The sequence below is a fragment of the Loxodonta africana genome, chromosome 5, assembly GCF_030014295.1.
Source record: "Loxodonta africana isolate mLoxAfr1 chromosome 5, mLoxAfr1.hap2, whole genome shotgun sequence".
Classification (NCBI taxonomy): Eukaryota; Metazoa; Chordata; class Mammalia; order Proboscidea; family Elephantidae; genus Loxodonta; species Loxodonta africana.
The window spans coordinates 84,426,182-84,440,510 of record NC_087346.1 but is presented as its reverse complement, the minus strand read 5'-3'; the positions used below and the strand labels follow the sequence as shown (position 1 = coordinate 84,440,510).

Below are 14,329 nucleotides of genomic sequence, written 5' to 3'. Positions count from 1 at the left end.
AAATTTTATGACTTCTACTTAATTGAGGAAAGAGGATAAGCAATTTATTTGCCTTTGGGGGCAGGATGTTGAAAAAGAGCTGGAGATACAGATTGGCATGAGACAGGAGATGGAATTGGCCATGAAGATGCTGGAGAAGGATGTCTGTGAGAAGCAGGACGCCCTGGTGTCTCTACGGCAGCAGCTGGACGATCTCAGGGCTCTCAAGCATGAACTTGCCTTTAAGCTGCAGGTAGGGGAAATATGAGGAACAGACCCACTGGCTCTCTAAAATCCTGGATGGAGAGCTCCCTCCCTGTTTTTCCTAAGAATTACAACTTTAAATGCAAGAACAATGAGTCACATTTAACTTTGAGGCTAGCTGCCAATAAACCACTCTAGAAATCACACCATTGTAGGGTCCTATATACTGTTCTGGAAAGCTATAGTAACTTTTCAAATTGTAATGGGGAAAGGGTATTTTTTATCCTAGAGAAATTCTACTTTCTCACTTACCATGCCAGCTGAGTCATATATTCCATTGACTTTTGTACTGGAATAGGATAAATTGATGAGCTTTGTGATGTTAATATTTGTGATAAGGCTGCATATAAGTCATAGTAATTTTAAACAAATTGCATTTTCATTTTTCTCCATTTGGGAATTAACTAATATACAAATATATGAGCACTTCTAGTTCCTGCTAAGTATTAAGTTCAGAAGGCAGCAGTGATTTGTTTGAGGATTTTATATAAATCATTCATAATTCTTTTCTGTAACAGAGTTCAGACTTAGGAGTAAAACAGAAAAGTGAACTAAACAGTCGCTTAGAAGAGAAGACTAATCAGATGGCTGCTACCATTAAACAACTGGAACAAAGGTAAAAGTGCTGTTTCTTTAAAGAAATACTTTGGGGTTTCAGGGCTAGAAGTGAAAAGAATATAATATATAAAATTCTTTCAGCTTTCAGACATGCTGGTAGAAAGAAAGCCAATTAAATTTTATTTGTGTTTTCTAAGATGTCACTGAAAACATTTTTAAGAAATGTCAGCTTGTCATGACTGTTTTGTACAGCAGAACTTTAACCCTTTTCCTTAGCCCTATTTCAATATATTTGTGTTAGAGGAAGGATACTTAAAACCGGAATGAATTTTGAAAGGACCTTTAAGTATGTGTTTGTAATTCTGTAATTGCATTGTCCATCACTAAAGTCTTTGAAAGCTTTGGTACTAGGTGGTGTAGGGGTATTGAGATGTAGGTGGCCTATAAAGATTTATTCTGGATCTTTTTCTCCCTTCTTTAACCTTAACCTTTTCTTTCCTCTCTCCCATTACCGTTGTCTGTCTACTTTTTCCTGAATATTTCTGTAGCTTGCACTGTCACCTCCCACCACCAGCTCTTAGATCTGTTTCTCCTGCTCTGACTTCCATCTAGAGGCCAGTCTACAGTTCATTGTGCCCAAAGCAAATCCTCTCCCTATACTACTCTGTTGTTTTTCTTGTTTCTCTGTTTTTCTAAAACAACTGTTTTCTTCCTGGTGACTCAGGCACCAAGAGAAATGGCCGAGACTTCAAGATTGAATGAAGCATGGCATCCAACATCGTTCAGTGTTGCCTGCCTACATGGCCACCTTTAACACCCACTCATCGCCCTTTTTTCATTTGAGCAAAACTAAACTACTTACTGGTCCCTGGACATTTTCCCCATTTATTCCTTTCCTAATAGTTCCACCAATTAGATATCCCTTTCCTTTTCCCACTCCCTAACTCTTTAAGTCCATTTTTACATTCAAGTTCAAATGCGACCTCCTCAAAGCTTCCACTGACTTCTCTTCCCAACTAGAAATACACTATCCTTGTTGGAGCGCCTAGAGCCTTATATCCATCCATACTACTTATGGCACTTCTCACTTTCTGCCTCATCTTATAGTTCTTTATATATGTGTCATCTTTCTGATGAGAGTGTAAGCTCTTTGAAGTTAGTTAACTCATCTTTTAAGTCCCCCCATGGGATCTGTCACAGTATCATAAACATATAAGGCATTTGGTGGATATACCAATGAATGAATGGATGTTTTATTCAGATGATTATTAACACAGAACTGTGTGTTAATATTAACTCAGAAGTTAATTATATATTAATATATAAACCTCTGTTTTGGCTGATGAGTAAAAAGGTATCATTCTACCCAGGAATGAAAGTCATCTAAGGATATATGTACCTGTTCATAAAAGTTATGTTTACGATTTAAAAAATCAATTTTAGTGTTCATAAATTGTGCTTTTGATGTATTATATCAGGTTATTTTTCAGTGATTTTTTGACTTGGCATTTAAAGCAGACAAAACTAATTACTTCTTTGAGTATTAAATAGCTGACTTGGTCTCTTGCTATTTTTGTCTTTCCTTTTTATCCATTTTCTCATCCCCCTTTCACTCCATTTTCATTCTCATTTTATTAATTTAGTGAAAAGGATTTGGTGAAACAGGCAAAAACCTTAAATAGTGCAGCAAATAAACTGATCCCAAAGCATCATTAGGTATTTTGCAGCTGGTCACCTCGCAAGTCTGATACCACAACTTAATTGTAAAAGGAAGAAATCCGAAAGTTATTATGTTTAAGCTCTGGTTCTATATAAAATGTCACCAAAAGCTGAATTGGAGTTTGCTGGACTTTAAAAAACCAGTTGGATATATAGGTTGGGTTTTGTTTGTTTCTATTTTATTTTCTCCCCAGAGTTAAAAAATTTGGTATAAATTCCCTGACTAAATGTCAAATAAACTTTGTCAAATTACTTCTAAGTTAACCAATAAAATAAATCATTTAAAAAAAAAAAAAAAAGCCTAGAGAATTGAAGCTCTGTACATATTTATCGATGCCTTTGCAACCCAGTCCTTTACAATATCAGATTCTAGGTGCATTGTTCATGTCTCTATCAGTGACCCTGTTTGGCCCATTGCAATATAATGAACTAGAGGTGAATACCCTGTGGAGTTGGACTCTTCGAAAGTAGTTCTGTGTGTCTTAGGCCGTGACCTCTTTTCGTTTTTGTTACATAGGTTTAATCCCCAAGCCAAGGATAAATAGTATTTCACTACAGTTTCATTCTCAGTAACCAAGATTGCTTGCAATTTTTTTGCCTTAGTGATTGGGGCGGGGCGGGGGGGGGACAGCATCTTTACATTTCTTTAAAGTACACAGAGATAAAGATAGTGATTAGGTAACTTATGGTAACATAATAATGTGGAAGCTTGGGTAAACCCACCTAATATTTTTCATATTCTACCTCTGCTATTTTTCCTGCAGTTCTACTTCCTATTTAGATAGCTCAGAGAGAACAATTTTAATAAAAACACTCCTCTCCTTTAAAAAAAATAAAAAACTACCCATTTTTCAGTTCTATTCTGCTTTTCCTATTGGATTAAAGAGGACAGGGTGTAGACATGAGTGATGGTTTCCTGCCTGTGGTTCCTTACTAGAAACACTTATTTAAGAGTTTCTATTACTTTTTGTTCAGATAAGGATTTTGCTAAAGTTTCTGGGAAACTAATAATCTAATGACTAGAAAAACATTTCAAAGTAGGAAGTAGAGAAATGATAAACTTACATTCTTTGTTCTTATTTAGTCTAAAAATAAAGAATCCCAGTAGATTTATTAGCAATATTAGCAGGGCTCCTTTTCCTAAGTGACCACAGATCTGACCTTTTCTAGGCTTTAGGTTGTAAATAGTCCTATAAATAGTCTGATTATTTTTAATGATTTTTTATTTTGGGGGACAGGCTTCACATAAGCCTTTATTCCTTCAAAACTCTTGGCAAAATATTTGGTTTTTCTCTCATTCCGGTGTGATTAGCAGCATTTCAGCTGCTTAGGTGGGGACAAAGATAACCCCTTTGCTTCCAGCTCTGGAAATCCCGTATCACTTTCTTCGCAAAACCAGGATAAAACAGTAAGGTAGATTTTACAAGTGCTTTTTTGCCTTGCACCGACTTGAACCAAAGTCAAGTCAAAGAACATATGTTTAGACCAACTTTATGGAAGATCCTATGCTCTTGAATTTATTTCTTATAATTTTGCACCTATGCAAATATAGCTTACTGTACTCTTACCTTCATCAGCCTTTAATGGTAATGAGTTGCCTTTCTGTGAGCATTTGGAAGGAGTGCTCAAACACCAAAATAAAACTTTTTTAAAAGACTGCACATAGCATGCTTCCAAATTCTATAATAGAGAGCCTGAGATGTTTCACCTTCTAGAACATGCTTCTTTATAGGTGCAAAGTTATAGGATATGCAGAAGAAAGCATTCATCAGACTCTTCCAGAGAATATGGTCAGTAATATTATGCAGGCCCACAGCCACATTGTTTGTTCACTGAGTCACACAGCACACAGCCAAAATCTGACAAAGGCTTTTCCTTATATAATAACCTAGAGCCTGGGTGAGGGTTGATGTATAATGTCCTATGATTTAATGTAATACATGGTTTGGGAAAAGGACCAGAGAAGTGTTCTAATTCCACATAGAAGAAGGTAGTTGTCCATTTGCAAGTTCCAGTTATGTGTGTAAAACAGAAATGGAAAGTACCAAATCTGTTAGGAAGTGAAAACAAATAAAAAAGTGGATTTAACTTAAATTACTGTGTACTTGAGGTTGGCTTTGGATATGGATTTTCTAAAATGTGATGTTTTATTGTTTATCATCTAATGGCTGTAAACTGTAGTAATAGAATAATAATAAAAAAAAAAAAGTGGAAAATCAGCTTTGCTTCTGCCTGGTTCACCTTCATCTTGCTTTTCTTAAGAATTTGTCTCCTCACCATCTTTTTTTTTTTCCCCTCCCATAATTTCTTCCCCTTTGTCCTATAAAAATTTTCTGTCTCTCCCTACCTTCCTCCTTGGGTTGTTTTATTTTATGTTATGAACTCGGTCTTCCTCCCCACCATGGCTTTTGTTTTTTATCACAAGTTCATATGGCTCACACCCAGATTGCGCCAGGCTGAGCGAGGCCGCCAGTCTGCCGAGTTGGATAACCGGCTCTTCAAGCAGGACTTTGGAGACAAGATCAACAGTCTGCAGCTGGAAGTGGAGGAGCTCACCAGGCAGCGGTGAAGAGAGGGCACCTTGAACTGACTGGGTGGTGGCCCTGGGTAATGTTAAAGGCTAGACAAAGAGAAGGAGAGTCTCATGACTTCCAGCCATCTTGGCTCGCTCTTTGTAATGTCCTTTTTCTGGAATTCGAGTTCAGAAAGCTTCACAACATATAAAAGCATTCCCTCAATTCAATCAATAATAGTTGATGGAACTTCTGCTGTATGCCAGATACTTTACTAAGCACTTCACATACATTCTCTTCCAATATCTTTATATCAACTCTACTAGTAGGTAATATTACTACCCTCACTTTCAGATGAAACTAAAACTTAGTGGGGTTACATTTCTCTGTATTTACACAGTTAAGCTAATGAGTGGGAACACTGTTATTTGAAAGCCTGCTTCTCTGGCTCCAAGCCCTTAACCAGTCTTCTACATTATCTCTCAAATGAGACTCACTTCCATGCTGAAGCTGCTGACTTCAAACAAACAGAACTTTGTGTTGAATACAAAGCACACAGCTGCTGAGGACACTAGTGGTGGGGAGTGAGTACATAACTAGAGAGACCAGCTAATTTATATGAAATGGGGCTGTAGTGTCAGTACTTTTTCTGTCTTGCTGAGAATTTGTAAATACTGCCCTTCAGTTATAGTAAATCCTCTTATTTGTCATTCGGTTGACCACAACACTTTATTAAGAGTTAATATTGAAATATTAATATTCAGAGTGATGACTGTTGGACACTATAACATCCTAAAGTACATTCTTAATAATCCAAGAAAGCTTAAGCATGGTTTATGTCTTTCAGTGTTAAACTATTGGTTTTGTTTTATTGTACTTTAATACTTTAAATTTTGGTTTTTCTTGTATATCTGGTAACTTTTTAGTAATCAAGTATTAAAATTTACTTACTGAACTTTGAGAAAAGGGATTGGCATTCTCTAGAGAATAAAATATGAATATAGAAATCCAAATCTTTATCCTGTTCCTCTCCTACCTACCCCAGGAACCAGCTTGAGTTAGAACTAAAACAGGAAAGAGAAAGAAGGTTACAAAACAACAGCAATGTCCCAGGAAAGGGTTCACAGAAGACAGAACCCAAAACGGTAATACTTGTTATTCCCTTGTTCATTTACTTAATTTAAATTTAATTTTTGGAAGCTGTCTTGATAGGCCCCACAGTTTTCTCTCGTGGATCACATAGTTAATTGCTGTGTCCTTGAGTATGTAATGGCAGACTAGAGACAGCGAGAACACAGCAAAGCTTGATTTTGAGTCTACCTCTAGGAATCTCTCTCTGACTTGATTCCATCTGGAAAAGGGAATTTTAACCATGATTTTTGTGACCCTTTTATACTTCTTGATTTGTTAAGTAAGGTTATTTTGGTATCATAACAAAAATGTCTATTTTTCAGACCTTGCTGACTAAAATATTCTAATAATATGATATAGTAATCCCTCCCAACCCTCAGATCCTCCTTAACAGAATTTTCTTAAATGTGGATTTCTTTCCTTACACACTTTTCTCAAAATCATGAAGATTTCAGTTTGAATATACTCAGGTATAACAATAACTAGAAAAAGAGGGAACTAGGCTTGCGGAAGGGTAAAGTAATGTAGATGGTTTAAAGTACAAGAATAGAGATTTCTACAGAACAACCTTAGAAGAGAGACCTCCAGTAACTGTAGTGATTAGGGATCTAAGATTGTGTAAGATTGTCTCTGGGACTCAGGAAACAAAAGTCAACCTCTTTAAGTAATAGCATCAGGAAAGCCTGAAATTCTTTTTCTGTCAAAGACCAAACATGGGGGGAAAATTGCCTCCTTCATGTACATATTATATTTAACAAAGAACGACAAATTTATAAGCTCACTAAAATTCCAGGAGAGTATGCTGCTAATTTTCTGGAGAGCTGAAAAGAATGATAAATGAAATGTTATTATATAGTGTCCATTACTAATAATTTGGAGCCCCGGTGGCACTTAACTATTGTTAAGTGCTCAACTGTGAACCAAAAGGTCGATAGTTTGAACTCATGCAGCAATTCCACGGGAGAAAACACCTGGCAATCTGTTCCCATAAAGATTACAGTGTGGGAGACCTATGGGGCAGTTCTACTCTGTCATAATAGGGTCGCTATGAGTCAGAATCGACTGGACAGCAAAAACTGTAAGTAATAATTTAAAGTGTACAAAGTACCACTCTCTACGTAGCATGTTGTCTTTATTGTTTTCATTTTGTGAACATGAAATCTATTTAGTAGGCCTTTCAGAGGCTTATTTTAAATCTTGGTCTATCTTACCCCATTTTTCAAAGGAGACCTTAAGTTTCTTAGTCTCAAATTGCCCTGCAGTGGAAGTTTCCAAGAGGATAATATCCTCAAGATTGGAGGGTCAATATTGTATTGACCTCCCTTCCTTGACCTTTGAGTGGCCTGAGAACACACATTCCACTTCCAGAGGCAGCTGGTCAGCAGTTCAAGGCAGACAGCAGTGCTGTGCGTCACAAAAAGAATTTATCCCTCAAAACTGCTCAGGCAGGACTTGGAGCACTGGTGAAAATGCAGTTTGGAACTTTACATTGGTCCTTCAAAGTAGAAAACTCCGAGTTGTATAGGCTGTAAAAGTAGTCACAACACTGGGGCATCTACTTGATTGAGTGTCCAGAGGATTACACAGTCTGCTGGAAGTGTCTGTGGCCATGCTCACTTTGCCCAGTTTTTTAGAGCTCAGCTGGGCAGGGGGAAATTATTTCTCCTAAGAAATAACTGGTATCTTGAGCCTGCTTTGCAAGTACATAAGGTACATTCTAAATTTTGTATATCTCAGGAATTAAAATATCTATTCTGAAAATTACTTGTTGCAATCTCTCTTAGAATAGTTTGTTAAGAAACTAGTTGGAGCAGAGAATGAGGAAACATCCTTGAAAGTTAGATCTCTCCCCGAATTAAAAAAAAAAAAAAAAAGCTACTTAGCTCTGTACCCAGCTAAGACCATGCAGAAAATGTCTGCAACATCATCATTGTTTAGCATTTGGAATAATTAATAAATTGGGCTATTTTCTTTTGGCAGGATGGGAAGCACAGAATTCAAGAGGAAAATGTTAACCTAAAAAAGCCCTTGGAAGAAAGCCACAGGTGTTTGCTAATCAAGTGTTAACTAAAATATAAAGTTATTTTGGGGCAGTGGGAAAGAAGGAGTTTTTGATGTTGACTGGCCTTGACACAGACCAAGTGCTGGCTTTCGTAGTTTTAATATGCCAGAAAGACATTTTGAAGGAAAGTGAATAAATAACAAAGCAGATAACACATTAAACCAAACTCACTGGTCCATTTCACAAGAATGGTAGTAAGTCTGACCTTTGATTCTTCCCTGATTAATCCCCAAACGCAAATTGTCACTTAAAAGATTATTAATAATCTTTACTGGATTGCTATCGCAAAAGAATGAAGCACAAGTCATAGCATTTCTTAGGCTCTTAATTACTTGAGTCTAACTAGTTTCCACCTTTGTACTAAGTAAAAAGCAGCTATGTTTCAAATCCTCTTGTTTCCCATATCTCTTTTCTCTTAAGGGAAAATACCGCTTAACTTCATTCCTTTTTCTTAACTCTTCATCTGATTTGCTCACTGTGAAAAGCACAGGATCTGTTTTGAGGAAGTTCACTTTTGACAGTTATTTTAGCAGGTAGAAATGTAGCAAAATATTGCATAGTGCTGTTAAATTAAAAAATAAAGGAGATTAATAATGAGGAAAGATACTGTGGAGAGGTTTTGAGAAAAGCGTTCAGTATACATTTTTGGCACTTGTCCCTGCCCAGGCTTTGATGCCTTAAGAATGAGGTAGTGTGTCAAATGGAGCAAAAGTAGCTGCTGGAGAAGAAAAATCACACAATCCAATATGTACTCTAATTATGCAGGTACTTAGCTTAAACACCTCTTCCTTGCTTGCAGGGCCAGAATGATTCCAAAGCCTTTCATTTTGTTCTCAGAGGGTGGTCTGATCCAGGGCTGACCTTAAGATGCAGCCCATCGGACATTACAGATTGGCATGGGGACATGGAGGGCACTAAAAAAGCTGTGAAATTAACCTGAGCTTCCAAATGCTTTGAGGGTCAGCCTAGTTCAGACCAAAATCAAGTCATTTGTAATCAGGAGTGTCTATTAAATACTAGGTTCTGATTATTATCTCCTTAAAAATTTAATTCTCTTTACAAAAGCATAATCATCTATCCCAGCTTTACAGATGAGAAAACTGAAGAACACAGAGAGATTAGGTGACATACACAAAGTGCCTCAGCTTACCTACCATGTGTTCTGATTTTAAGCGCTTTATATGTCTCTGCGCTACAGAATAGCTGCTTCTGGGACCTAGAGTGGCCAAAACCTCAATCCTAAAACATACCCAGGCTTCCTGGGATTGTGGTCCAAGGAACATCTGAAAACCTGGTCACACCGTGGTGTATGTCTGGTCGTCACACTGCCACTCACCCAGAGAGCAAGAACCACTGCAGATCTCTGGTGCATTTTCCCCAGAACTGAGAGTAGGCTCAACTTCTTTTGTCTAGGTCTTTTCCAAGTTCAGAAAATCAGGGTTAGCTCAGCTTAATCTCATTAAGAAATACTTCAACTTGATTGGGTTCTCATGTAATAATCTCATTTCCTTTTTCCTGATAAATTTGCTTAAATTCACATTTTAAGAATATTTGGGAGAGGGGAATAGCATGTGACATATGATAAAGAATAAATTTCCATAATATCAGATAGAAAAAATGCTATTTAAATGTATGGCATTGGCCATTGGAGTTTTACATGTAGAGAAATATAAATGTTAACTGTTTTCTTGGTAGTAGAAAGAAAAATATAATTCCAAATCTATTATTAAACAGGAACCATAATAAGGTAGGCCAAGGGTCAGATTCTAGTAATAGATTTAACAACAAAAATTTTTTTTTCCATGGAGTTATGATTAATAAATAAATTGCTCTCAGCAACATTAAAAGAACCATAGTATTGCTTTTTTGGCAGAATATTTTTTCTTAGCTACTTCTTATTAAGATGATAATAAATGGAAATGTAGTTACTGTTCATTAATGTTTTTAATTCACCATTTTAGGCTGCAGTCTCACCCCATGGATCAACAGGTAACTGAGCCTACTGTTCTCAAGCATCTTGTATAAATTATGAATTTGGCTGGATCATGCCTAGCCAGTAAACAAGGTATCATGGGAAGTGAATGAATGATTCCAGGCCTTTGCTTATCATCCTTTTAACAATGTCCTAAGGAGCCTGAAACTCTCACAGGAGGTAGCGCAGCTTTGAACCGTTTACTAAGTCAACAGCCATTCTCACTTCTTAAAAGTTTCTCTGATACACTGTGGGACCTAGCAGAGCTCACTCTACCTTGGTTTCCCCATACATAAAATGGAGGGGAAAAAAACCTTCTTGATTACTTAGAAATAAGAACAATTAAATGGTAGTGAAACACTTTGCCAATAGGATAGTATATGACCACCTCATGAGAAAGATGATAAATGCTACTATGTCTGAATCACCCTGTAATTTTACTAGGGTGTAAAATGAAGCCTAGTGCCTTCCATTCTCCATAGAAGAGGGAGACAGGAGGAGGGATGGGGCAGTTTTTACCTTTTATTATTTTTAAAACGTTTCATTTTATACTTCTGTATGCTTTAATTTTCTTTTTATAAATAAAATCACATTTTAATTTATTATAAAAATTAAAAGAACTGGAACAATACCAATGGAGTTATATTTGTATTAATGTGGTGAGACTATATGTAATTTGTTTCTTCAGTTTCCAGGTAGTCTGTAGTGTGGTTATATTAATTTTGTAACTTAAATTCATATTCTGAAAAGTATTGTTTCTGGGGTAAGGGTAACTAACTGGCTGCCTGTGTGGTTTAGGATCAACCTCTGCTCTCTGAAAAGCCACAGGTGTGTCAGCTATGCCAGGAAGATGATGGCAGCATAAAAAAGGTAACTGGTGAGAAATGAGTAGGTTCTTCACAGCGATATCCATTGTTACCCTAACCCCTCCCCAAGAATAGTAGGCTTTGCCAGTGTATCTCATGACTCCTCATGGTGCAGAAAGTAGGGAGAAAAACAAAGGGAGCAATCATTTATTGATTAGTTGTCTTTTTCAGTCATAGTAAGTCTTATCATTAAATCGCCATAAAATAAATATATAAAGGATTTAAAACAAATAAGCAAACAGTAATGTCTAAATAACTAAAAATATTTATTGAGTGCCTCATGTGGCATGTGCTCTTCCATGTGCTGGAGAAAGGGTAATGAACAAAATAGACCAAGTCCCTGTTCCTGTGAAGCTTATGACCTTTGTGTCGTCATTTTATAAATGAAAAAAAAGAACTATGGGCTCAGGAAATTAAGTACATTTCCCAAAGTTACACAAGTAGTAAATGGTAAAGCCGGGATTCCAGCCTCACTTGGGCTCCAAAGTCTATGCTCCTTCCAGTACTCCATCTTGCTTGGAACAGAAAAGATAGGTTTGGGGAAGGAGGTTCTTGTAGTTATTTGGGGAAATCGCCTGTGAAAGGGAAGTGAGCTCTCCCCACTGGACCACTTGTTTTTCCCATGAATCCTCACATGAGCACTTCCTGGTCTGTTATCCTAGAGTAGGCAGAGAAGGAAGCATTCAGAAAGAATGAGTTCCTTTGATAGCTAGAACTATGTCTTGCTGACAATAGTCTCCCCCATTATCTAGTAGTATCTAGATGCTTAACAGACCAATGAGTTTAAGAAACAACCAGAAGAAAAACAGGAAACATGTCCAAATTTACAATTATAACCACCATTTGTGATCATGTTGAATGTTAACAAGCAAATCTAGTCTTACATTAGCATAATTAGGTAACAGTTGAACTGCCTTTATTGAAATGAAAGCAAACACAGAAATATGTTCTAAAATAGAAGAAACTGCTGATCTAATTCCGCCTTTTCTCTTCAGAGCCATGCAAACTAACTTCAGTATGTCAGGGGAAGATTCCTCTCAGGCTTCAAATAAAAGTGATCCCTACCTTCATTGCACCCTCAGGAATTGTTAAGGATGAATCTTCCAAGATCAGATTTCACAAGGGAAATTACTCTTCTGGGCCTTTTATATAAGGACCCTTGGAACTGTGTCTTGCCAGTGACACTGCCGTGGTGACCCACACACTCTCCCAGCTCTTAGCTTGTAAGGATTCAAAATGTTTAATAAAGAGGCCAGTTTCCAATTATCAGTGTACAGGAAGCTGTGCCCTTGCTGCACGGATACCCCAAAGAACATGCTTATAGAGCATCACAGGAAAGCATTAAGCGCTTTAGGAATTATACTCAGCAAATTTTTTAATTAGGTTACTGCCTGCCTTATTTAGAGTATGCTTTAAAAAAAGAAAAAACAAACCAAATCCACTGCTATTGAGTAGATCCAACTCATAGCAACCCTACAGGACAGAGTAGAACTGCCCCATAGGGGTTCCAAGGCTGTAAATCTTTACAGAAGTAGACTCACATCTTTCTCCCCCAGAGCAGCTGGTAGGTTCCAACTGCCGACCTTTCAGTTAGCAGCCAAGCGTGTTAACCACTGTGCCACCAGAGTTCCAGGGTAAGCTTAGGTACTTGCAAACTAATTTTAGTGTTATTGTTGTTGATAGCTCCCATTGAGTCTGCCCCTGACTCATGGTGACCCCATGCACAATGAAATAGGACCACTGTGATCCATAGGGACTTTTTTTCACTGGCTGATTTTTGGAAGTAGATCACTAGGCCTTTCTTTCTAGCCTTATTCTGGAAGCTCCACTGAAACCTGTTCAGCATCATAGCAGTACACAAGACTGACAGTGGTGGCTGCACTTGAGGAGCACTGGCCAGGAATCAAACCCAGGTATCCCACATGGAAGGCAAGCATTCTACCACTGAACTACCACTGCCCTCAATTTTAGGATTACTTCCAATTGAAGTGTATATAGTGAGTAGAGGGAACAGAATATGAAATGTATTCCAAGGGTGAGTAATTTGTATAGTATCTGTTCTTTTGAATTCCGTAACACTGCTGCTGCTTTTCATTTAGATCTAAGAACTAGACTATAAGGTTCTTTGTACACAGTACTGTGTTTGTCAGCTACTACCTGGCACGTAGTAAACATTCAGTCAATACCTGATTAGACGCTGAGCATTTGCCATATTTGCCCTTTTATGTTCCATGCATCCTTACCCCTGGCTTCTCTTCTGTTCCCCACCCAACTTCCTCTTCTTGTAGAATGTGTGTAAGAACTGCAAAGGAACCTTCTGCAATGCCTGTTCAACAAATGAACTGCCTCTCCCTTCAAGTATCACGCCTGAGCGAGTGTGCAATTCCTGCCACAAGCATCTGATGAAGCAGTATTCCACCAGCCCGTCGTAAGACAGGAGGCCAAGCCCTGGACCAAAACTTTTATGCAGGGCCAGCCCCTACCTGTGCTAGATGTCACGATCCCCTAAAGCCCAGTCCTTAGGGTCAACTAAAGGGCTGACAGAGAGGAGTTATTTACATACTGCGAGTCCAGGGAGAAAAAGCAGAGGTTGGGGATGCTGGAAATTTTGCTCATTTTTCTTAATTACTGTATGAATAAAAGTTATTCAGTTGAGCCTTTCTCTTCTCAGTCTAAATAACCCCACTTTGAAGGGTTTACTGTATAGCATATATTTGAAAAGGCTGTTCATTTTTATGAATAGTGATAATTCTGGGGTAGATATAATAGAAGAGAGTGGTCTAAGCACTTAAGAGTAAAGAGGAAATTGATCATCTCCCTCTTATATATTGAGAGGAAAGATAAATGTTAACTGAGATGAAAATGACAGATATTATGTATTTCCCCAGGTGCTGCTAGACTTAAACATTATTTCCTCTTCACCCCCAACTACCTCTTCTTTAAAATTATCTCTACCAAACTGTGAACCCAAACTCAGGGGGAAAAAAAAAGAGTAATATAAATTCTGAGCGTACTTGAAGCAATACTATATTATGATTTCAGGGCCAGAAGTTTTCTGGTATTGGCCTACAGATGTTTTCATTATCAAAATTAAAAGGCATTTGCAGTTTTTCTACTTAATGCCTTTAAAAGTAAGTATCTGCCCTTTTCAGGATCTCCTACCACAAAGCAAGCCAACAAAGCAAGCCCAGTCCATTCCTCCTCCCAAAGTCGTAAAGGAAATTATAAAGAGCTTTCAAAATAGGGTTTGACTTCTGCAAATAGG

The 14,329-nt window shown here is 37.6% G+C and overlaps 1 protein-coding gene across 17 annotated transcripts in view; it reads left to right on the top strand.

The window, feature by feature from the left end:
* The window catches only part of RUFY3 (RUN and FYVE domain containing 3), an 88,383-nt gene extending 74,070 nt beyond the window's left edge, over nt 1–14,313 (top strand). For 6 of the 17 annotated variants that reach the window (XM_023553364.2, XM_010594151.3, XM_003414163.4 and 3 more), the window contains 8 exons: nt 65–232; nt 762–859; nt 4,966–5,085; nt 6,079–6,178; nt 8,145–8,209; nt 10,188–10,215; nt 10,997–11,068; nt 13,353–14,313. In XM_023553364.2, the coding sequence (XP_023409132.1) occupies nt 65–232; nt 762–859; nt 4,966–5,085; nt 6,079–6,178; nt 8,145–8,209; nt 10,188–10,215; nt 10,997–11,068; nt 13,353–13,496 (795 nt within the window). In that variant the 3' untranslated portion in view covers nt 13,497–14,313. Of the gene's footprint in view, nt 1–64; nt 233–761; nt 860–2,444; nt 2,820–4,945; nt 5,128–6,078; nt 6,179–8,144; nt 8,210–10,187; nt 10,216–10,996; nt 11,069–12,873; nt 12,981–13,352 lie in introns of those variants that run through there. The other 11 variants (XM_003414164.4, XM_010594155.3, XR_010322086.1 and 8 more) reach the window with 10 other exon arrangements.
* Nucleotides 14,314–14,329: the final 16 nt, after the last annotated feature.